Source organism: Tachysurus vachellii, chromosome 14 (genome assembly GCF_030014155.1).
Source record: "Tachysurus vachellii isolate PV-2020 chromosome 14, HZAU_Pvac_v1, whole genome shotgun sequence".
Taxonomy (NCBI): domain Eukaryota; kingdom Metazoa; phylum Chordata; class Actinopteri; order Siluriformes; family Bagridae; genus Tachysurus; species Tachysurus vachellii.
In genome coordinates this window covers 12,329,395-12,353,126 of record NC_083473.1, presented here as the reverse complement: position 1 = coordinate 12,353,126, position 23,732 = coordinate 12,329,395, and the positions used below count along the sequence as shown (strand labels likewise).

General features: G+C 38.0%; 1 protein-coding gene across 5 annotated transcripts; it reads right to left on the bottom strand.

Annotated features, from left to right (window-relative positions):
- Positions 1-232: 232 nt before the first annotated feature.
- On the bottom strand, positions 233-21,992 carry man2a2 (mannosidase, alpha, class 2A, member 2). Of its 5 annotated transcripts, XM_060886119.1 has the most exons (24): positions 21,709-21,992; positions 19,421-20,632; positions 14,745-15,002; positions 13,828-13,972; positions 12,878-13,049; positions 12,665-12,792; positions 12,343-12,516; positions 10,583-10,769; positions 10,268-10,445; positions 9,735-9,937; positions 8,987-9,169; positions 8,694-8,808; positions 8,506-8,576; positions 7,998-8,163; positions 7,255-7,491; positions 5,801-5,923; positions 5,282-5,396; positions 5,055-5,188; positions 4,117-4,258; positions 3,868-4,001; positions 3,397-3,474; positions 2,889-3,083; positions 2,552-2,662; positions 233-1,707 (listed from the first exon to the last, which is right to left on the bottom strand). In XM_060886119.1, the coding sequence occupies exons 2-24, from the start codon at positions 19,550-19,552 to the stop codon at positions 1,555-1,557; spliced, it is 3,534 nt and encodes a 1,177-aa protein (XP_060742102.1). In that variant the 5' UTR covers positions 19,553-20,632; positions 21,709-21,992; the 3' UTR covers positions 233-1,554. The 5 variants fall into 5 exon arrangements, with proteins under 5 accessions (XP_060742102.1, XP_060742100.1, XP_060742098.1 ...); XM_060886117.1 differs by lacking the exon at positions 3,397-3,474 and having other exon boundaries at positions 19,421-20,647; XM_060886115.1 differs by lacking the exon at positions 3,397-3,474.
- Positions 21,993-23,732: the final 1,740 nt, after the last annotated feature.

Below are 23,732 nucleotides of genomic sequence, written 5' to 3'. Positions count from 1 at the left end.
AGCTGACCAGGTCAGAAGTCAGAAGTTTTTATATTGTGTGGATAAAAGCAACAATGACAGCTCATGCTCAGAGGTTTCATGAGTGCTACTAACCTCTTCTGCACCGGCATAGTTTCGTTCAGAGCATTCATTTCTCACAGTAAATCATAGGTGAGTCTCTATGAGGGTGAGCCATTTCAGGGAACACAGTAGGGACGACAAAACCAGAAGTAGGAATTAAAACAGGAAACAGTTTTGGCTTTTACAGACACCTTCCTCCTGGCAGTTGTGATACATTCGCACTGAACGATAAACAGTTACAGAGTCAAGTGGATGACCAGGACAAAAGAGACACTATGAACAAACAGCACTGGAATGGATCTTTACAATACATTAATGTGCCCAGGCTTTTCCTCAGCCCAGTGCTATCACTGTTAAAATCACTGATCTCCAAACACACAGTGATAGGAGTTAAAGTTTATGCTTAGATCAGTTAAAATACTGATTTCCAATTAGTCATAAACTTCACTGGCTTACTACGGTACATGCATGATGGTAAACAGTGCCATAATCTCGCCTTATTACCTAGCCCGTGTGCCACACGCATTCGTATATCAATCAACACAGTAATATATTGCACATCTCAATGCTCATATGTAAAATATACGAGGTATTGTATACTGCATATTTTATAGTACACTAAACCATCCTTAGCAGACATCAACACTTGGGCCCAGGGGGAAATAAATGTACGTAACAGTAAGGTAATTTGGGAGGGAGCAGCATTTTCAGGAACCCCAAAAAAAAAAAAAAAAAAAAAAGACAAAAGTTGTCATCAATTGCTACACTCATGACAACATTTAAAGAGGGACAACTCAAATCAGACCACTTACTAGCAGATTAGGGATAGACAGCTGTTGTGAAAAGCTGACAGAGTGAGAGAGCAGACATTCACAGAAACATGCAACTATGGCAGGCAGTAAAATCAACTGAATTACAAAAAAAACAGGCCAATGACAAAATTTCAAGCAAATCTTCTGCAGAATGGAGAATAAAAATAAACCCACTACCCCTAGAGAAGCATCACATATTGCACTCAGTCCCACTAGTTTATGAAGAGCCAAAGACAATCACGTACAATAGGCTACATCGCCTAAGAAGTTCCACAAGAGAGGCAGAAAAAACAAAAGAGGAGAAGAAGACAGAAAGTGTCAGTGGTTCCAGCCAGAAAAACAAAGATAATGCACGTTCAAGAGTCTCAAACGATGACCAAGCATCCGTGTCTAATAAAATGCATATGATCATTAGTCATTCTGTTGATTTGAATTTAAGCAAATTTAGGGGGGGCAAAAAATTAAACATCTTCATGTTCTCCAGGCTTTCAGTTCTGGGACAGCTACAGAAGTGTAACTAGTGCTGAAATCTCCTGTTAGAAAAGTATTTTAGAGGGGCATCAGCATCGATGTTGGTATAGTTTGTTCATGATCCTCATCAGCCAGTCAGAGAGAGAGAGAGAGGGGGCATGTGCTGTCTTTCTGCACTGTTGTTTGCAGGCTGTGCTGGTGTCACAAGGCCTTAGTGCAGTTTGAGCTTAAAGGTAGAAAGCTCCATGGGCTCCAGGGTGATAACAGAGTTATTGGAGAGTGGAGGCTCAGAGTACATCAACGTCAGCGACATGGGCTGCAACAAATGCAGGTCCAGACCTCGGAACAGCCCCGACACGGCCAGCTAGAAGCAAAGAACACGCTTATCAAACACAGGCAGGCATAGAGCATAAAGAATTCAGGAAATGACTCAAGTTGGTACTGTGGTGGGGAAAAACAATAATCCTTATTAGAATTTAATAAAATTTCATAAAAGCATGCTTTAAGATAAGCTTACTCTTAATAAAAAAAAAAAAGATTAGTCCAGAGTTTTTTAAACCTAATATCAATCTAACCTTTCTCCAACATGTACAATTGTACAGAAATTAATGTATTTAATTTCAATTCAATTTATTTGTATAGCACTTTTAACAATTCACATTGTCTCAAAGCAACTTTACATGAAATTAAGTTACTATATATATGATATGAATCTATAACTATTTTCTTGAAACTCAGGTATAATTGAAGTCTAAGGGTAGTTCTTAAGCTCAGACAACAACAATTTAATGTGAAACCCATCCTTGTGGGAGACTTTTTTAGTTTGTCAGACTGCCTATGGCTACACAAAAAACTATGGCACAAGTTCAACCCTGATCCTGAAGAATCCCCATGTCCTACACATAAATGTTTCCTGTTCTAAGCATAGATAAGAAGCCCTTCCTGAAAACGTGGACTAAGAATGAGGGTTGGGAAACTCTGCTGTAGGGAAAGTGTAAGTAACCACATCTTTTCTCAGTGATGAAAAGTTAGATAAAATCAAATGGAAACAGAATCAAATTCTCTCTCACCACAAGACCTTCTCTCTCACACACATTACAGAAATGAGAGTTACAGATTAGGATGAAAATCCTTCTAGGGATTTAAATCATAAATGTGAATAAAAAAATGGCAAAAAAAAAAAAAAAAAGATTGTTGCAGGGACTTACCTTGCCCTGTGTGGTAGTGCAGTTGAACCCAGGGTTCTGAATCTCGAGTCCACAGTCTAGACCCAGCCGATGCAACAGGAGAGCAGTGTGTGGGGAGGGAGAGTTAGCGTCCTGGAAAACAGCCATAAAGCTCAATATTACTAAAAGCCATAACCATGAAACCACAAAACAATTAAAAAAAACAACTCAAATTAAACATCATCTAAGAAAATGTACATGTTTGGAAGTTTATGCTGGATTTTAATCTAAGCGGACTTTGCAACTTGATTTTAAATAGAAAATTAAAGTTGTTTCATGGTTTCAATCAGCTACAGTATTTCTGTAATGCACACGTTACCTGGCTCTGGATGCTCCTGAGGTTAAGCAGATGGACGTCACAGGGAAGGGCTGTGGCCAGTGGGGAAAAGGTGCGGAGAAGGGGAATGCCACGTTTCTTTGGAATGACTGGCAATGCCAGCACCTCATGGTTCAAAATGGTAGAAGTCAAGTGACTTAACAAAGAGGGGAAGCTGACTGGTCCACTGTCAACAGTCTGTGGAAACATATAGACTGCAGTAAGCCTACAGCATGCAAAGTATAAGCTCTTCACTAAAAACGACCATACCATAGAAACAGAATTATACCATTACTAATATTTCAGCTCAAATGTCTCAATTGTTACAGTATACTGGCATTCTGCAACTGTTTATGTATAGAAAGACTGAAATATTAAGATTGGGGTAGACAGAATAATTAACCAGACATGGGACACAGAACAGAAGCAGCTACGGTATTTACAGAGAAGTGTAATCTATTCACCTAAAGCTAGAAACATCACAGCTCCTATGCTGCTGTTGTAAGATTACCTCTTTCTTGCTGTCTCCTAAAACATGAGCGATGACTTTACTTATCATGTGGCTGATTTTGGCATAAGAACCCACAAGCTGCATGCAATAAAAAGGAAGTGATTGAGAAAGAAAATGAGAGGAGAGCAATCCATGGAAACTGAAGAGAATGACACAAAACGAGAGCCAGCTGAAGCATAAAAAAAAAAAAAAAAAAAACACACAGACAATACCAGGTCCAAGTGAACCACAGAGTCACTTAAATGTAAATGATCTTGGATATATATTTCCAGCTCATACCCACCAGGCAAATGAGCCATCAGTTCAGTGTGTATGACTGCTTTAAAGAAAGTGCAAGGAATTCAATGGATGAAGCACTCATTTTAAATAAGCACATGCACTAGCATACCTGCCTTAGAATAAATGCCCTCACTTCAGCTACAGGAGCATGAAGAGGGTGCCATCTAATGGCTGACAACTCATTTTACTCACCCTGCTGCCACTGGATCTCCTCTCTAACAGGAGCCGGAAGCGGTTAGCGGTCCTCTTGTTATCCTTCAGACCTTGTCCAAGACCTCTGTTATCATCCTGCATCAATCTACGGTCCATAATCACCTCCAACTGACCTGCGAAGGATGTGCAAGAGGGACAACACAAGTAAGGTCACATTCAGACTATCACCAAATCCTACACAGTGCATAATGTAGAGAAACTCTGGGTTGAGAAAGCCAGTGTACTGACCACTTGCAAGGCTGGTGACTCCGAGGGCCTGGGCCGTGTGCAAGGTCAGGCGGTACTGGCTGTCCTGTATGTAGGCCATGGTGGGCATGGGGTAGAAATTGGCCTGCAGTGGTAACTTCTGGAAGTACCTGCGTGGCTGGATCTGAGAGAGAACAACCATTACAATTAGAGCTCATTCACAGACAAGATGCAGTTCTTGGCTGGCTGGATTCTTGGCTAGATCATGCTACTGCTTATTTTAAATCAAGAACCAGCATGGCCATGGAAATAGGACTATTGTTACCATGACAGTAACTCTGGGAACTTAAGTTATATGCGTAAAAATCATTTAGTATAAAATTTGACCCGTGCAAGGCGGCTGAATAGATTTATTGGAGAGGTGGAGGCTAAATTAGGTACTGCAACACTGAATCAGTGGAAATCAGAGGAGGAAAGAAACATTTGTAAAACAATTGAGCGTTGTAATTATGTGTACCCTGTGAATAAAAGAAATCCATTAGGAACATCTGATTATGCGCATTTGCTCAGCTCATAAACCAGTGAAAATTTGGGACAGTTCTTAAAAAGGTTCGTTAGTTCTCGTCAGGTCCAACCACTGTGGAAACGTAGCCATTGTTAAATCATGGGCTTATAACCTATAATAAATGGACCATTCAGTGAAAAGACTCCTGGGGTTTAAATACTGCTTATAAAAATACGATCAAATTGGCTTTTTTAATTAAAGAATATTTGTGTGTACCGATAAAAGTCTAGGCAAAAATGGGCTTGATTAGGGTACTGGGTGTGATTAAAGACTGCACAAAAACATATTGGCAAGGAGGAAGAAATCATTATTTCTATTATTTCAGTGGCAGTAAATGATGCTTTTGACAGGGGGTAGATTTACAGTAAACAGAGGAGCAATTGAATGCACTTTGAAGGAACGAATGAAAGCTAACCTGTAAACCATTGAGGTCTGTGTAGAATCTGTCCTCACTCTGGATGTCAGTGACTAAACGCATGGCCAGCTCTTTATTATTCTGGTCCCTGATGTCCACCAAGGTGGTGATGTCCAGAGACAGACCATCTACACCTGAGGCATGCAATACATAAATGTTAAGAAGAACCTGAATAATGCTATTATGTGCATGTATGCAGGAAGGATATAGGGCTTGTGTGTGGGTACCTGGTACGTTGTGTATGCGGATTGTTTGCTGGAAGTGCTGGTAATATGTGACCACCTCAGAAAACAGAGGACCCTCCACAACACGCACAGTTGGAGTTTCTTTCTGCACGTATGGCTAAGAGACAAAAAAAAAAAAAAGAAAAAAGGATATAAATACCACATGAATTTACTTTTAATTTGTAGAATTTGCTTTTTTATGTGCATCAGAATGTGTATGTATATGAGTACATAGATTGATAGATAAACAGATGAATAAAAACTGCAAATTAATTAGCCAACACAGATATGATGACAATCTCAACAGATGAGGACTTTGGAACTTTAGAAGGCTGGAGGTGTGTTTTCATCTTGTCGTTTTTCAAGGTTGAGTATGCTTGCCACTGAACCTGTGAATCTTTGCTTGTCTGTCTCTTAATGAAAATAAACGATGGACAAGGAATTGTCACCTCCAATATAAAAAGTCCTTTATTACACCCTTCTAAGCTCTCTAATAAATCAATTGCAAGTAAGACTGATTACCACGGCAATGCCATCCGGTATGAAGAGGTATGCTCCACTCTTGTCCTTGGAAGCCCGAGTCCCGTAGGTGAGGAATTGGATTTGCACCCTCACCTCCTGAGGGTCATCTTTACGGTGGATACTCTGATAGCACACAGAAGACCAGGTACAAACAAGATGAAGCAATAAAAATCTCATCAATAATGTTTCTCATACTCACTTAACCTACAAACCAATATTTTCACTGCTTACTGATTTAACCCGATTGCTGCAGAGCAGGAACAGATGCGATACTAAGAAGTTAAAGGGGCCCTTAAAGATACAGATGTGTAAAAGCAGAAGCTTAAGTATTAATGTGTCATGAAACAGGCCATCGAGGTAACCATCATGTATATAATCCGATGGTTTTATAGTGGTTTTATAGTGGCAGAAAGGATTTAAACCATCAAAGCAGAGAAGTGAAATGCAAACACAATTATCCTGTGTGTACTATGTAGTAATTTATTAAACTGACTACCTCAACAAACAAGGACACTGACGCAAACTATAATTTCTGTATAGATTTTTCTGACATGCAGCTCAAACATTTCTAGACAGTTTACCACATCCTTTCATAAACATACCAGTTGTCCTGCATTTAAAAATGCTTGCAGGCTATAAATATCCAAGCAAAGTGTCAATATTCCACTTGCTACCAATGATTTCTAAAGTCAGGTCTATAAAGAAAATCCCGACCAACTCAGGAGCAATATTCACGAATAATCTTAAATCTAAACATATTTCCAAGACGTACAGCAAAAATAAATAAACATTATCCATGAGTAATATTTTACACCAAACAATAACTGCCTTCACTGTACTGGTATTGACAAATCAGTATAAAGATCATAATTACTAATGATGATATGTTTGCAAAGGTGATCACATGCATTATTATAAATACAATTCTAAACACTTAAATGTGAAACGTTTTCTTTTAGATGTTATGAAGTCATGGACACACTGTTTTAATGCACTAGATAAGTGCCGAGTCGACTTGATACTCAAAATGTAAAATTACATACACATTGTGATTCATAAGCACATGACCATCTGCCAAAAATATTTTGATGTGAACATTTTGATACCTGTTCCGATGTATGAAAGCATCAGCATTTTGTTAAAATTTGACAGTTAATCACACTGACATATGCATGTGATTTGCATTTGGATTGTCTTTAATACCATGCAGACTGCTTCAGTGCTAGACAAATCACCGTCAATGTCCCTTCATGATACCTGCCATCATCTGTAGTAACAAGGTCGAGCCTGCCCTTCCTTTACAGTTAGGATATCCTCAATAAAAACCGTACATCCTAAGCTCTTCATTTCAAAATCTGGCATTAAACTCACTAAGGTCTATACATAATTTTTACACTGGGGTTAACATTGTACTAGACATTTATGACTGAAGCCCCACTGGATTGCTGGCTCACCTCCAATAGGCCTGTGGTGCCAGAAAAGCCCAGTGTGAGAGACTGAGTCCTGATGTAAAAGGGCAGCAAATCAGCCACCATAGAATGCACAGGAAGGGGATCCATACTGTGCACACTCTGACTCTTCCCTGGAACCCTTAGCAATGTATCAGAGCGCAAAGTCATGGGAGAGTCAGTCGAGTCATACAAATGGAACACAGCCAATCCCAGTGGAGGGAGTCGGGCCATGAAGGAAGCCTGCAAGAGACAACAAGAGAACAGAACAGCAAAAGTGAATCAGACAAGTCTGAACATCTGCTGTCACACACAAACAGCACACAAATCATTACACTTGTTTTTTGTTATTTTTTTATTAAAAAATATTTAAAGCTTTACATCATTTTAAAACTACTTAAAAAATAAAAAAAAAAGGATTAAACAGGATTCAGAGAGAAATCAGGTTTTAGTTAAATTTCTAAGTACAGCACAGATGAGACAATCTTGAGATGAGAGAATATTTAACTGAAGGTGCAGTAGCCCCAAACTCCCCCCTATTTTTAAACCAATAACAGTTGTTCCTGCCACCAGGCTTGTAGTGACTGGCTGCAAAAGGTACAAAGTCTACACTGTCATTAACAGGGTCCTGAGTGAAGGTTTTCTCTGGAAAAGAGTCACTGATTTTTGTACACTCGTGCACATATGCATTCGCACACAACATGCGCGCACACACACTTACTTATTCATTTACACATACACACACACACCTGGTAGACTTCTCCATCCATCTGCAAAGCTGAACTCCACTGTGCACTGAGCTGTACTGGTAGGGTCTGGCCATCCTCAGTGCGCACTCGAACCCGTACTGAGTTCACCAGCACAGTGACCACACACAGACGCTCCTGCTCCACAGGGTTAAACAGCACAAGGTACCTGAGCGAGAGAGACATAAAGGCTATCTCTTGGTGATTGAGTACACAATGTCTGGAGATAAGAGTGCATGCAGTACCTTCACAAGGTTAAAGCTGGCTATTTATTAACCCTTCAAATGGACTATTGCTTTTGCATTTTACACTAGCCAACTGACTAGCCCCACACTGCACTGACTAAAACAGAATATTAGGAAGCCACTGGTTAGGAGATCTTTTTAAACTTTGTCAAAATACAGTTTAAAAAATGAGTAACATGAAGTGCCACTGCTATGTCTGCTTAAAGGTTTGAAAATCCTTGGAGAATATTGTTGGTCTGAGCAGTCACTATAAACGGTTTGCATACCTGGCAGAGGAGGCATCCAATTCAATCAGAGTGCGCTGGGGTAAAGAGTCCTGTGTGGCACGCCTGTCATCCTATACGGACAAACACACCCAGGCACACACAAACCCCCAAACACAAAAAGGAGCATTCTTTTTAAATGATTTTTGCAAAATTGTTTACATGAACAGAGTTATGCTTGCTCTCTTTACCGTTTCCAAGAAGGGCTCAGTTTGGTAGAAGCGATAAACGTCTTTATTTTTCATTATGAGGAAGTGTGCTGCATTAATGATCACTCTTTTCAAGCCAATAAGTGAGCGCAATAACCTGCATGAGAAACAGCACAACAAAGACGAAAACAGAAAATTGTGACATTTTGGTTATATGGTACATATAAGGCACATATAAAGCACATTGTAGATTTTATTCACTTCATCATTTTTTTTTAGCAAGCACTTATTTACTTTTGGTATGATTTAATTTTTAAGGTCTCATTAATTGTGACCTGGTGCCGTAGTCTATGACAACTGCCTCCTTGGCAGTGCCGGTGATGGCATCATGATGCTGAAAGAGGCCGACGTTGCGTCTAGCATCTGTCAAAAGAGTGTAATCTGAGGTGGGATAGCGGCCTTCCATTCCTGCATGGCGTGCATGTGCAACAGCCAAACTGTAGAGAATCTCTGCTCCCCTGAAACATAGCACTAGACATTTCAATAAACTGCTACACCTACTAGCTGCTAAATGCTAGCTACACCAGCTTTGTGCCTGCAGCAGGGACCAGCATTTATTGCTTATGTTAAAAGAATAAAAATCCTAGCATACATTGTGCTGATTATGGTGCTGTGAAACACCACATCAAGCCTTTGCTTAGGAAGCTACTGCCAGCCTAAGCAACAGCAATGGGAAATAACTCTAGATGCTATCATTACCATTCACCAATAACAGCTTTAAGGAAGTGATAATTATGAGCGCAGGTTCACAACGCATTATGCCAGACAAGTAGGCAAAGGAATAAACAACAAATGTTTTAGGCCACCTGGGAATACAAATTCCGTCCTGCCAACTATGACAGTGCTAGCCAAAACAGTAATTAAATCACTAAATTCAATAACCATTAGTCGATTCTTCTTGTTTTGTGCAAATTTGGCAGCATGACTGTAACTGGACAAAAAAAAACCAAAAACAGTAAAAAGAGACTTCTCATACAGCGACTTTGAGCACAGGATGTGATTAAACACAAATTCTGAACTAACCTAAGATGGGATTCAAGCACACGGTCTAGATTTTTGTAGAATGGTCTAGATGTGTAGTAGCCACTCCAGTAATGATCCTCACGGTCAGCATAAGCAAAGAAATCTCCACTCAGTACAGGGTAACCAGGCGGTCTCATCCCCTGGCCCACCCCATTAGCCTTATATACAGCGTTGAAGTAGTCCGTAAGTGTGCCAAACTGGGCCTTAAAACAGAGAAGTCAACTATTAACTGCAGAGTCTACACAAAGCAGCAAATAAGGTAAATTACCAAAAACAAATTAACTCTATAAACTCTAATAAGCAAGGAAGGAAGGAAGGAAGGAAGGAAGGAAGGAAGGAAGGAAGGAAAAGGGGAAGGGGAAGGGAAAGGAAAGGAAAAAAGAAAGAAAGAAAGAAAGAAAGAAAGAAAGAAAGAAAGAAAGAAAGAAAGAAAGAAAGAAAGAAAGAACTATTTCCATTTCAATATCTAATGCAGAGAAATATGCACTCAAGTACTATAGCTATAGTTGGGTCAGAATAAATACTGTACTTACCTGAACATGCAATTCGGGGTGGGAGTTCATGTAATCAAAAAGTTTCTGGTAGTTGATATATTGTTGGTCCCATTCTAGGGCTTTATCGTAACGGAAATCATCTCCCAATGGTACCAGTAGAACTTTACTCCGGAAAAGCTTAGACTTCTTGCGATACTGGTCCAAAAGTGTTCGAACTCTGGAATACAGAAATAAGCAAACAAGTGAGTTAACGGTGTTCTTTCAGCTTACAGCAACGTGGACTGAAGAGTAATATAATATGGACCTTAAATTGATAAACTACACTGTGTTTCAGAGACAGTATTAGGATATTACCTTTCGGCTACATTAGCCTCAGAGATGGCCTGTGGGGGCACCTTCCAGGGGCAGTTGATTCTGCTGCCTGGTAGCCTTTTAAAGTCAAACTGACAGCAGATCTTTGGGTCAGGCCCACATGTATGTGGCACATCATAGCTGTAAAAGGGCATCATGTGGCAGAATAGGTCGGTGCCTGACTGAGGATCTATTGCAGAAAACAAAAATTAATGTGATAAGTATTTGGGGCCTGTCATGGCCTGTAAATGGATTGCAGATTAAAATGAGTTGGACATTAAGGATGAACAACAATCCTGGATTTGAATTCAATTACTAAGTAAAGGTCATGAAAATACACTGCTCAAAAACTGAAGGGAACACTTAAATCACACACTGAATCTTGATAAATGAATTATTTAAGTTGAAAATCTTTAATTATGTATATTGTGTAATTCACTGGGAACAAAATAATGTGGCAATGTTGAATGGTAACCAAAAGCATCAACACACAGAGCTGTGTAACCTGCCAAGGATATTCAGACATCCCTGACACAGTGCCAAACTGGTCATACTGGATAATGTTGCAGGCGATATAACGTTCCCCACCGCACCTCCATACTCTTTCATGTCTGTCACATGCTCATTGTGTACTTCCATGTAGAAAATGGGGCTCCAATGGTGGACCTGCCAATTCTGGGGTACTTTGCAAATCATGTACATCCTAGTTGGATGTAGATGTCAGATAGTACGGTCAGAAACATGCATAGTAGTATGCTGCTGGAACTCTTGGGTATCTGGCAATGTTCCTCCTGTTCCTTCATGCACAAAGGACCAGACACTGGTCCGCTGCTGGATTGTTGCCCTTCTCCGGCCCTGTCCAGCACGCCTCCTTCTACAACCTGTCTCCCTGTGTTTCCTCCATGCTCTTGAAACTGTGCTTGAAGACACACCAAACCATCTTACAATGGCATGCATGAATGTGCCATCTTGGAGGAGCTGACCTACCTGTGAAACCTGATGGTACTGCCTCATGTTTTGACAAAGACCCAAATAAAACACAAAACTAGAGAGAAATATGAAGGATAAGGATAGAGCAACTGTCTGTGGCTTACAAAGCCATTTCCCTTTTTAAGGGTTGTCTTGCTGTTGCCTCTCCAGTGCACCTACTGTCACTTTCATTTGCACCAAAGCAGGTGAAACTGATTCTCAATAACTCATGCTTCCTTAATTGGACAGATTAATATCCATTATGTTTAACTGACCTGCTGTTATGTCATGATGATAACTGTTTTTGAGCAGTGTATAATTAATTTTATGCCATCAGTTGAATTCATTTAAAATTTCCATGTGTTGATTCATTTCTATTCCTGTCTTCAAAAACACCTTACAGCTTAGACAGAGTATTTATGTCTCTGCTATAAAGCAGCCTGTGGCTTGACCTTCTTAATTAAAGTGTTAGCATAGGAGTACGAGTCATATTAGCTGTAGGGGAACTATTGCAGTACCTTTGAAATGTTTTTCCTTTTCATAGTAGTCTATTCAAATGATGACTAATCACCTCCAATTTTTATTTGGACAAAAGCTAAAGCGTTACTGATATTAACCAAGCCTAAATATTGCTCATGCATATTTTCTCCTTTAAAAGACGGAACTTCCTTGATAATCAATTATTTAAAATATTAACTGAAAGACATTCAAACAGGTATGGGTTGGGGGTTTTTTGCTCTTCTTTTTTAAAAAAAGATTTGGTAGTATGGATTTAATCAGGTAGGAGATCTCACCCCAAGCCTGTCTCCACATGAACTCCAGGTTCTGTGTGGAGGAAAAATGCTTCTTAACAGAGTAGTGGACCCTCTGAATCAGCATACTGGTCAGTTTGGCTTTCTTCAGTAAGTAAGGCATGGTGGCACTGTGGCCAAAAGGGTCAACAGCCCACCCTGAGCGAGGAGTCACACCTGAACATAAACACAAACACACAAACAAACATAAAAACACAGGCCAGCAAAGGCCTTGGCAAAACAAAACTCTAGCTGTACATCAATCAAAACATTTACAGAACACTAGCTACCACATTGTTCTTTAAACATCTGTTACTCCACATACCCAAGTGTTTTTCCATCCACTGATGCCCTTCAATAAGCTGGTCAATCATGGCAAAGTAGTGACTGTTGGCTTCATCTGTCATTACCCATCCTCCTGTCACAATTTCCATCTGCCCTCCCAGGATCAATCTAGAAAATATATTTTAAAACACAGATAACATTAGTAAAACATTTAAAAAATGTCCATTTACAAGGTCACTTAGGTACCACTTACTTGCGCATTGCCTCCTGTTTTTGAGTGTCTGCACTCTCCCACCACTTAACAAAGTAGGATATCTCAGACCAGATGAATTTCCTACGTGGGTCCTCTGCAAGCTTGACCACCATGTTGTTTAAAATATGTTGCGTCTGGTCAAAATAATATTTATCAAAGGTTTTGACCCAACCTGGGTAAAAGGAACAATAGTGATCATCAGTGGATGCTTTCAACCTATATTTTCATATGACTGAAACCAAAAACAAATAAAGGTACATTTCCAAGAGTACTGTTGGACATTGCTTCAAGTAACAAAGTACAAAAAAGAGTACCCAGCAGCCAGTTGCACCAAATGAACACTAATTTGACTGAAATTAAGCATAACACTTTAGTCCAAAAGAGAGAGTATATTGTTAAAAAAAATTGGGTAGTGTAGAATTTCTGTTTCACCACAGACATTCAATTCTACTCCAGCTTGCATTATGTCACTGTGTGATATACTTTACCTACAGCTTACCTGTGCGGCAAATAGGCTACAGCAGTGGTGTCCAATCTTATCCGGATAGGGCCGGTGTGGGTGCAGGTTTTCATTCCAACCAAGCAGAAGCCACACCTGATTTCACCTGTTTAATCAGTTCTTGGCTTTTAGTAGACTCTGGTGTGGCTTCTGCTTGGTTGGAATGAAAACCTGCACCAGCCTTTTCCGGATCAGATTGGACACCACTGGGCTACAGAGTACCTGTTTCACTTACAACAGCAAAAAAAATAAATCCAATTTTGTGTAACAGTTTCCATATTAAAAACTGAATTAATGAAAGACATTGAGTCATGGTTTTAGTGGCAGTATTTACTATGCCATTTATGGATAATACTTGCACATCAGAACAATGGTACTAATGAGTTTCCTTAATTAACATGAATCTAACTCAAGTGAAAAAAGTGCATAATAAAGCATCATTTTTACCTACCTGGGTCATTATGAGAGTGAGGTACCACAAACACTTGCAGGGGTTCATTGTCCCACTCTGTGGGATCATATGTGATATCAAATCCCTGCTTCCACACACCTCCATCCACATTATCAAAACTCAGAAGAGAGTACACATCCAGCATCTACACACAAAGAAACAAACAAATAAATAAAAAAAGGACTACAGCTTAACATTACATCTTTTCTCCTTGCATAGTGTCTTAAGAGATGACAAATTCCTTCATGCGTATCTCATTTTAATAGTAGAAGTACAGGTGTGATCCACACCCATACTTACTCAACCGTGCTATGCTACGTGTCATACAGCCTCTCTCTTTTTGCTATTGCTAAGTATTTGTGATTTGTGATGAATGTGTTAAAACAAATAAATGGCTTCCTATTCATGTCCCTGCCATATTTACCTAACACAAGGCAAGCCAGGAACTATTGAAATAAATTACATGTAGTATGAAAAGGTTGCAAATGGTCAGATAACTACAACTACAAAAATGTCTCAATATTAAAATCTTCATATTAATATCTGCTACTAAAACACCTCCTAGTTCAGTTAAAGAGCATGTCCATGTTTACTTGTGTTAAAAATGCATGACACACATATTGCAACATAAACTGCTTCCCACAGTCGTGCTAAATAGAAGACTCTCTCAGAACACGGGCACTGAGCTTAATGTCAAGTCAGGTCAAGAAGCTTTTTATTGTCATTTAAACCATATATAACTGTTGCAGTATATAGTGAAGTGAGACAACATTTCTCCAGGATTTTGGTGCTACATAAAACAAAGACAGGGTTAAGGACTTGTAAGTAGTCATAGCCACATAAAGTGCAACTGTACAACCTGTTGCAAACAGTGCAGGACAAGACAAACAAGACAGACAAATCGTTGAAGCACTTGCCTGCAGGTCGCTCTGGCCATGGCGGCCAAGTGCAAACTGGCAGTCCTGGGGTTTTATGTTGAGGAAGGTGGGTCTGCCATCGAAAGGCAACACCCAGGAGCCATTTGCACTGCGAAATGGAAGTTGGCCACTGGGGGAGATAGCACCTGTATCCGTAAGTTCCAGGACAGAGTCTTTAATGTGGCTGATTATCTGGTGGTTCTCCTCCAGAAGCTGCTCCAGCTGTTGAATGCGGTTCTGCAACACGGAAATCTGGCTCTGAAATTGGGAGGAGAGACCGAAACATGTGACCTACCATCAAAATGCACACATTTCCTACAGGAAAAGTTGGGATCAAAAGTGCTTAGTCTACATCACAATCTAGAGATGCACTGTCTAGAGATCTGAGACCTAGAGATTCAGATTTGACCAGGCTTCTCAAACATTAGGAGTGTTTGGGTCATGATACCAATTTCATCTGTGGTCAGTTTGTGTGTTATATTTGGCAGTAAGGGCAGGTGACATGACAAAGATGTATCACAGTTCTTAAAAGCAATGTACTCAATAAATATATCACAATTCTGTCAATCATAATTATTAGTACAATATTAGTTAAATTTGTTCTATTTAAATATACAACAATTTCATTTATAAAGCTAAAATAATTGACAGAAAACATAAAAATAAGGTGTGTGTGTGTGTGTATATATATATATATATATATATATATATATATAAATTCTATAAAAAGACATCATACTCTCCATAACATCATAAAAAAGAAATTATTAAAGAAACCATTTAATTTTTTATTTCACAATGTAACACAATATCGCTATTATGTCATCATACTGCCCATCTGTAATTAATAAAAAGTAGAACTTAATAAAGCAAGCTTATGTGCAGGTAATTTAATATTTAACATTTACAAAGTTAGTGTAGCCGTCAACCACAGTATACTGGAGTTAGAAATACACAGCTTCTATTTGAAGGCGCACCCAAAAGCAACATGTTTGTACATGTGATCCCCTATTTAAAAAACAAACAAAAAAAAAATCAGGAGCTAATTTTTAAAAAAATAAAAATAAAAAAATCAAAAAAAAAAATAAAAAAAAAAAAATCAACTGAATAAACTTGTCTTTTTTAAATCTTGGTTGAAAATCCTTTCAGTGTGATTGCCTGAAGTCAGATACTGGTTGTCTTTCCAGGTGTTGTGTTACCAGGCTTTGTACAGGTAATTGTCCACCTGCACTGTGAAATATTGTCTATTCATTTGTAAGAATTCATCCTGCTGCTTTTGTCAGCAGTAACATAATAAATACAAGGAAACAGTTCCCATTCCCACACAAGAAGGGGTGGTTCCTTCCCTTACACAGTTACTCACCATACACATCTCTTCTGTTATTCTGTTAAAAGTTGACCTGGATCAGATTTATTTTATGTTTTTTTTTTTTATGTACACAAATATATGGCTACCTCCTAGAAGCTGTTCTTGATCCTAGTCAACTGTTCTGAAGAGTATGGTCAACCATAGTTGTTTTTTCACCAGAAAAACAATTCATCTGTGATCTACCACAGTTTTTATCTGGTCTTCTGGGTATTTGTGTTTTGGGGCTTTTTTTGTGCATGAAACACACTTTTGTTTTGGCTACACAATGTTTTTGCTTTTTATCTGATGGGTTTGTTTTGGTTTTACAGCCTAATGACAGCTTACTTCAATAGAAACGACAGCTCATTAGACTTCATACTGAGAGTTAAGCAACAGATTCCAAAAGCAGAACTGAAACAACCATAAAACTTTTTCTGACCTTTTATTTTTTTATCAGTTGTGTGTAAAGGAATACATAGATTGCATATATAAATATATGGAACACAAATAAACAATGCAATTACTACAACTTTGGCCTGACACCTGATTTTTAAATATTTTATTTTAATAAATTTTTTTTTCATTTCAACTAGACAGGTGCATGTGCATATATACTGCATGTATGTGTATGCACATAAATACATATATATTTAAAAGTTCCCCTCCAACTGCCTCAGAAGGACTTTCACTCGCACAGCTGTTTCTCGAACTGTGCTTAACCTAATTATATCTTATCTGTAGTGAAGTACACTGCAACTACTTTCAAGATTTGTCATCACATATATGGTTTATGCTATTGGTTTTGTTTGTGGTTTGTCCTTATTATCCACCAATGAAGGGTATTAGTAGTGGGTTTAGTAACAAAACAAAACAAAATTATTTTTTTTAAACTGGTTTGACATCATAATTATCAAAAGCTTCTACAAGGCATGACGCTTTTTAAAGGGCAGTGTGTTATTCACTGTACAGCCTTAAAACTCTGATTAAAGATTAAGTAATTAAAGGGGCGGTTGGATAGCATTCAAATTTTAGACAACATCCTGCATCCTGTTTCTCATGCAAAATCCGACAGTCATCATATTTTCAAAAGATAATTTTTGTTTTGGACTGGAAGAAGACTAAAATTAAGAAAGGAAAACCCACAATAGTCACTTAAATAACCTGAAACTGACAAAAGTAATAAATAAAAATCTACTGAAAATTGACTATTGAAAATTAGGCATTGCTTTTGAATTGTGGTCCAACAGAAACATTTAAAAAAAAAAAAAAAAAAAACTGACCTGGCCAAACTTGTAATCACTCAGTCTGCCTATATAAAGGGTGAAAGTAATCACTGTGCTGATTGGTATCATGGTGTGAACCACACTGAACACTGACCACAGAAAGCTAAGGAGAGTTTTGTCTCAGGAGATTAGAGGGAAAATTATAGACAAACTTGTTAAAGGTAAAGGTTATAAAACCATCTCTAAGTTGCTTGATGTTCATGTGACTACAGTTGCACATATTCAGTTCTGGGGCTGCTTTGCTGCATCTGACACAGGGAGTCTTGAATATGTGCAGAGTACAATGAAATCTCAAGACTATCAAGGCATTCTGGATCGAAATGTGCTGTCCAGTGTCAGAAAGCTTGGTCTCAGTTGCAGGTCATGGGTCCTCTAACAGGATAATGACCTGAAACACAAAGCTATGAACACCCAAGAACGGCTAAGAATAAAGCATTGGACTATTCTGAAGTGGCCTTCTATGAGCCCTGATCTAAATCCTAATGAACATCTGTGAAAAGAGCTGAAACATGCAGTCTGGTGAAGGCACCTTTCAATCTTGAGACAGCTGGAGCAATTTGCTCATGAGGAGTGGGCCAAAATACCTGTCTACAGGTGTAGAGAAGTCTCACAGAGTTTGATTGCAGTAATTGCCTCAAAAGGTTTAAAAATATTAAGTTTAGGGTACCATAAGTTTTGTCCAGGCCAGTTTCATTCCTTTTTTTATTTTCTTTTTTATTTTTAGTAATTTTCTATTTATTATTAGCTTTGTCAGTGTAAAATTATTTCAGCAACCATTGTGAGTTTTTCTTTCTTTAAATGAAAGGGCACCAACAATTTTATACAAAATGTCAGGAAGCGTTTTAAGAGCACAGCACTATCCACATACACAAGTCTTACAGAATTCGGTTATGTCAAATCCAATGGCCAGTTGTTGTTGTTTTTGTTTTTTTTGGTTATTGCAATTTGATCCATTAATAAAATCATTACCAGGCTACCTTGGATTTTGGACAACCACAGCACCATATTTTAACATCTTACTTCAGTGTTACTCATTGCACGGCTCGCGAGCCTCCTGCGGCTCGCCAAGCTTTAATATGCGGCTCGCATGGCAGTAAATAATACGCTGATATGATCATGTGGTTAAAATTTATTTTTCATTTAAATAACATTAAAAACAATCAGGGAAGCATAGAAAAACGAATGTGCTCTATTACAAGTAATAATATATATTTGTATATTATCTGACTCGTCACTGACTCACTGCATTCCGCAATAGCCAGTTTTTGGCGGCCTGCCAGAAGCTAGTTTGTGTTTCATGCTAGTTAACAACTTGTGTTTACTGTACACACGGACTAAAAAATGGATCGATTTCTTATCAAACAATCCCGCGCACAAAATGAACAGCAACAAGCAATGTGACAGTGACAAAAGAGGTAACTGATGGGGAGCATGCATCATCCGCAACTCGAGTAATTATTGTATTGTAATATTGTACATTGTATTTAAGCAGATAAGCTATTTAAGACATAATAACTTGGCATACTTTGCGGTGAAAGTGGCTCTCCTATTGACTTTGTCCTATCAGTGTGGCTCACATGAAAAAAATAGTGAAGACCACTGTCTTACTTCTTTGCACACAAAACTAATATCAGCTGTCTAAATTTGTGTAGGTGTTTTTAGCAGTGGACAGAGGACAGCATGGGTACTCTGACATGTCTGTGGCTACACAGCATGCTGCAACGCACTGTATATTCTGACACCTTATATGCTTAGCGAGCTCATTACATTTCAGTTTCATGGCTTCCTTGGTTTAGAGACCATGTATATTCAATCAAATTTGGGAGTAATGTATACATTTTTTATGATTATGGTGAACCTGTAGTACATTTTGTTTGCTTGTATAAAACACACTGATTTGCAACTTACACAAACACATGCACACACACACTTAAGCATTCTTCCAAAAGTTCTGCCCCAACCCAACTTCTAAAGTTGGGATTTGAGAAGAAAATAGTTCACTGTTCTGTAATGTATATGTTACAAATAAAGGCTTCTATTCTTACCCTTGGGAAGTTTCCTCCATTCTGTCTTCTGCCTGGGTCATGCTGGACACGATCCAACATCAGATAAAGAGAGAAGACAGCCACACAGAAGATGGCCCCACCGCACACAGTCACCTGCTTTTTCAGTTTCATCCTGTCCTTTTATGAAAACAGTATTGCAGCAAGCACAGATGTAAAAAAAAATCAACTATGTACAACTTGGATGATAGGGTTGAAAAAATGGAAATCCTTTAACGTGCAGGTTGCCCCAGGAGGTCAGGCTTTGTCAGCAAGACTTTGTGTCTATCCGTCTGCATATCCACAGAGCTCCAATCTCAAGAGCAGGGGTCAGGACAGTGGTCAGCAACAATAGCCAAGCACGAAGTCAAATACAAATGAACCACTGCCAAGCCTGTGGCCCTCGTCCTCAATCATTCAAACCCACAGGAACTGAGAAAGGGGAGAGAAAATACAGCACATGGCCCAAACAGAGGCAGCCCAAACAGGGAGCCCTGTGTTGCTGCACAGTTTGTGTACACGTATGCTTGTGCAATCCTTTTGACTCACAGGGCTAGGATCAATCCTTCATTCTCTTTAAACTGCCTATCTCTCAGTGGACCAAGGAGGCAAAGTAATCACAGTGAATGGCGGTTTCAACAAGGCAGTGCAGAGAGGACAGCAGAGGAGAGTAAAAAAGACTTTATGTCACGTTCCCTCTTTCTTTAGCTTGACTTTTTTTTTAAACCCAGCTGAAGGGAAATGTTGACTATGATGAATAAAGTCATGCATCCAAGGCCACAGAATGAGGAACTAAATCCTGAAGGCAGCCCTATACTAAAGACGATGATAAGCAATGACTGAGTCTTTTCACACACAGAGGAAGACCGTGAGTAAAGAGACAGACACAGTCTTATGCAAAAAAGAGATGTCAAAATCAATGAAAGCAGAATGATCCGGATTTGGCAGCTCAGTCAAACAGGTGTTCGTCTTTGCTTCCCTTAAAAATCTAATATGATCTTAATCTCCTTGGCTCAGCCCGGGGTACTCATTTAGCCATCCTCAGGAGGGATTTGAAATTATTCCAGCATCAAATTGGCTTGGCTAAAAGCTAAACAAGCTTCTGTCTCACATCAAAAATATCTCTCTGGCCTGCTATGTAAAACTGAAGAGGCAGTACAGGTCAAGTTCACACTCCAGCTTGGACATCAGGGACCCTCATAGCCAAGGAAGCACCTGTGAAAACAAAAGCTGCATGGGTCAATGGAGCTTCCTGCAGCTTTCCTGTCCAGTACATTATATAGTTATCTAAATAGTTTCAGGAACACAATTAGCCAATAAAATTTAAACACGTGGTTCAAGCGTGGGCAAAATATGTATATTGTTTAAGCAACATTTTTTTTTTCTTTTAAACTTCTTAAATTCCTACAGCACCGATCACCTCATTTGTTTCTCAGAATCACAACAGGCTAAGCGGATTTTTGTTGTTGTTCTAGAAACGTGGAGTAAAGCCAACCAAAAAAAAAAAAGTAACACCAAGCTGACAAACTTGTATTTTGGGGGAAAAAAAAACAAAAAAAACAAAAACAAAAAAAAAGCACAGAACTATAGCTTAGAGCATTCTGCACAACATCCACTACCTCAGCCACATTTTTACACACATATATTACATATGTTATGCTAAAACTGCACACAATTACAGATGTATTTTTTTATTCTAACCCATTTGTGCTTCTACTTTAAGGACACAGAAAAGTATTTCACTGCTTGACATGCTGTGCTTTGTTGTGTACGTGACAAATTAACTTTGAAATTGATCTCATGCTTACTTTGGTCATATTTTATATATGTTTTTTTTTTTTTGCATATTCATCATAGTTTTAAAAAAATTCATTATGCAGTACTCACCCATTGTCCAAACAGGATTGTGTATGCAATTAAATAATGAAATATTAATAAAGTCAGTTCATCGTTATGGTTATGTCAGTAATGAGCAATAAGACTATGTTTCATACTTAATAGAGCTATTAGAAATACGCAACATAGTGAATGTACTTTAATATCATTTGTATTGTTACTTTTAAGCGTTAAACCGGTAAATAAACGGCTACAGCCTCTGACTGGTCAGTTTGTTTATTTCCGAAATGTAACAAAGTGACGGTTCTGTTTTCTGCTTCACACTAGAGCACGAAAATTGAATTATTATTGATTTTAAATAAATAAAAAATACATATATCCTGATAGACAGTAGTATAAAAAGGTATAAATGAAGCATCAAGGTTAATTCGGAATGTTTGTCGTCTTGTCCCTACCCTGGAGTCTAGTGAGTGTCAGGTAGATCGTCTCCAGGACACCGCCGCCTGCTGCTAGCTGGCTAATGACCACAGCTTCACTTCCTATTTCACTCTGCTAGAGCTATACAGCACTGCTAACGTTACCTGGTGTTAGACATTAAGTGTCATTGCCGCCATAGCCACACCTTTCCCCACACCGATATAACCACAGATGACAGCGAAAACCGGTTAATAGTCTTTAATAGTCTGTGTAATCCAAGTAAAATCAGCCCTCAACGGTAATCTCTTCGTCCGGTGGCGTTGAATACTGCGCATGTGCGACGCGTCATCGCAGAAATTACGAAAGGCATTATGGGATGACGAGGCACTGTGGGATTGGATAGAATCAGCGGTTCGTTCGGTATCAAACTGATCAAATGTTATTACTGGCCCTTCGTAGCTCGTTTATTGATCTTATACTGTACGTAGTACATACATATCTACATATATACATATAAACTGTCAAACAGTCTGCGAAACAACACAACACAAAAAAAAGAAGGAAAAGTAATTTGTTTATGAAAAACAGAACCAGGATCCGTTCCAGGGATTTTGCATAAGCAATAGTAAAATGTGTTAGAATAATAAAAACAAAGCATTTTACTTACAAAATAAACTCACGGTTACACGAGTCTACTTGGGAACATAAATAAAATTTATATATATATATATATATATATATATATATATATATATATATATATATATATATATATATATATATATATATATACATATATATATATATATATTACTATTTCCTGGCAACGATACAGAAATCCTTTTAAACCAGCTAAGTGACACAATTTTACATTAATTATCAAATGTAAGATGGCACTTTGGCTCAGTGGGTAGTAATGATGCTTCACAGCCCCAGTGTCCCCACATTACTCCTGAGATTCAGCCTTTATGGATTAACTGAACCTATTCTCCACATGTTCACTAAGGGGTTTTTATGTTAAATTTGCACACAATTACAAATATAATTCTATTTCTTTTTTATTCTAACCTATTTGTTTCTACTTTAAGGATGTTGTGAATTTTTGTGTATGTGACATGAACTTATGAATATATATTCATCATAGTTTAAAAAAAAATCATTATGCAGTACTCACCCACTGTCCAAACAGTATTGTGTATGCAATTGAATAATGAAATATTAATAAAGTCAGTTCAACATTATGGATATAAGTCAGTGATGAGGAATAGGACGAGGTATCCAGGATCGGTTCCAGTGATTTTGCATAAAGAATAGTAAAATGTGTTTGTGTAAGAAAAACAAAGCACTGACTTACAAAAAAACACCTCAGGGTTACACAAGTCAACTTGGGAACATAACTCTACAATTTATACACTATTATACGGTATATTTTCACATTAAAGTTTTAGATATGTAATTGAGATCAAATTAATATGAAAATATATTTTTTATTATTTCCTGGCAACAATACAGAAATCCTTTTAAACCAGCTAAGTGACACAATTTTACATTAATTATCAAATATAAGGTGGCACTTTGGCTCAGTGGGTAGTAATGATGCTTCACAGCTCCAGTGTCCCTTTACTGTGTCACATTACTCCTGAGATTCAACCTATTGCCTTTATGGATTAACTGAAAATATTCTCCACATGTTCACGAAGGGTTTAATGTTTTTTCAGCTCTTTTTTTTTTGCTGAAATTGCACACAATTACAAATGTAATTCTATTTCTTTTTTATTCTAATCTATTTGTGTTTCTACTTTAATTGTGTTGTGCATTGTTGTATATGTGACAAATGAACCTTGAAATTGATGCTTTTGATCTCATGCTTACCTTGGTCATGATTATGTTGGTTTTATTTATATATATAAAAAGAGCTGAATATATGTATATATATATATATATATATATATATATATATATATATATATATATATATATATATATATATATATATATATATACATATATTCATCATAGTTTTAAAAAAATTCATTATGCAGTACTCACCCATTGTCCGAAC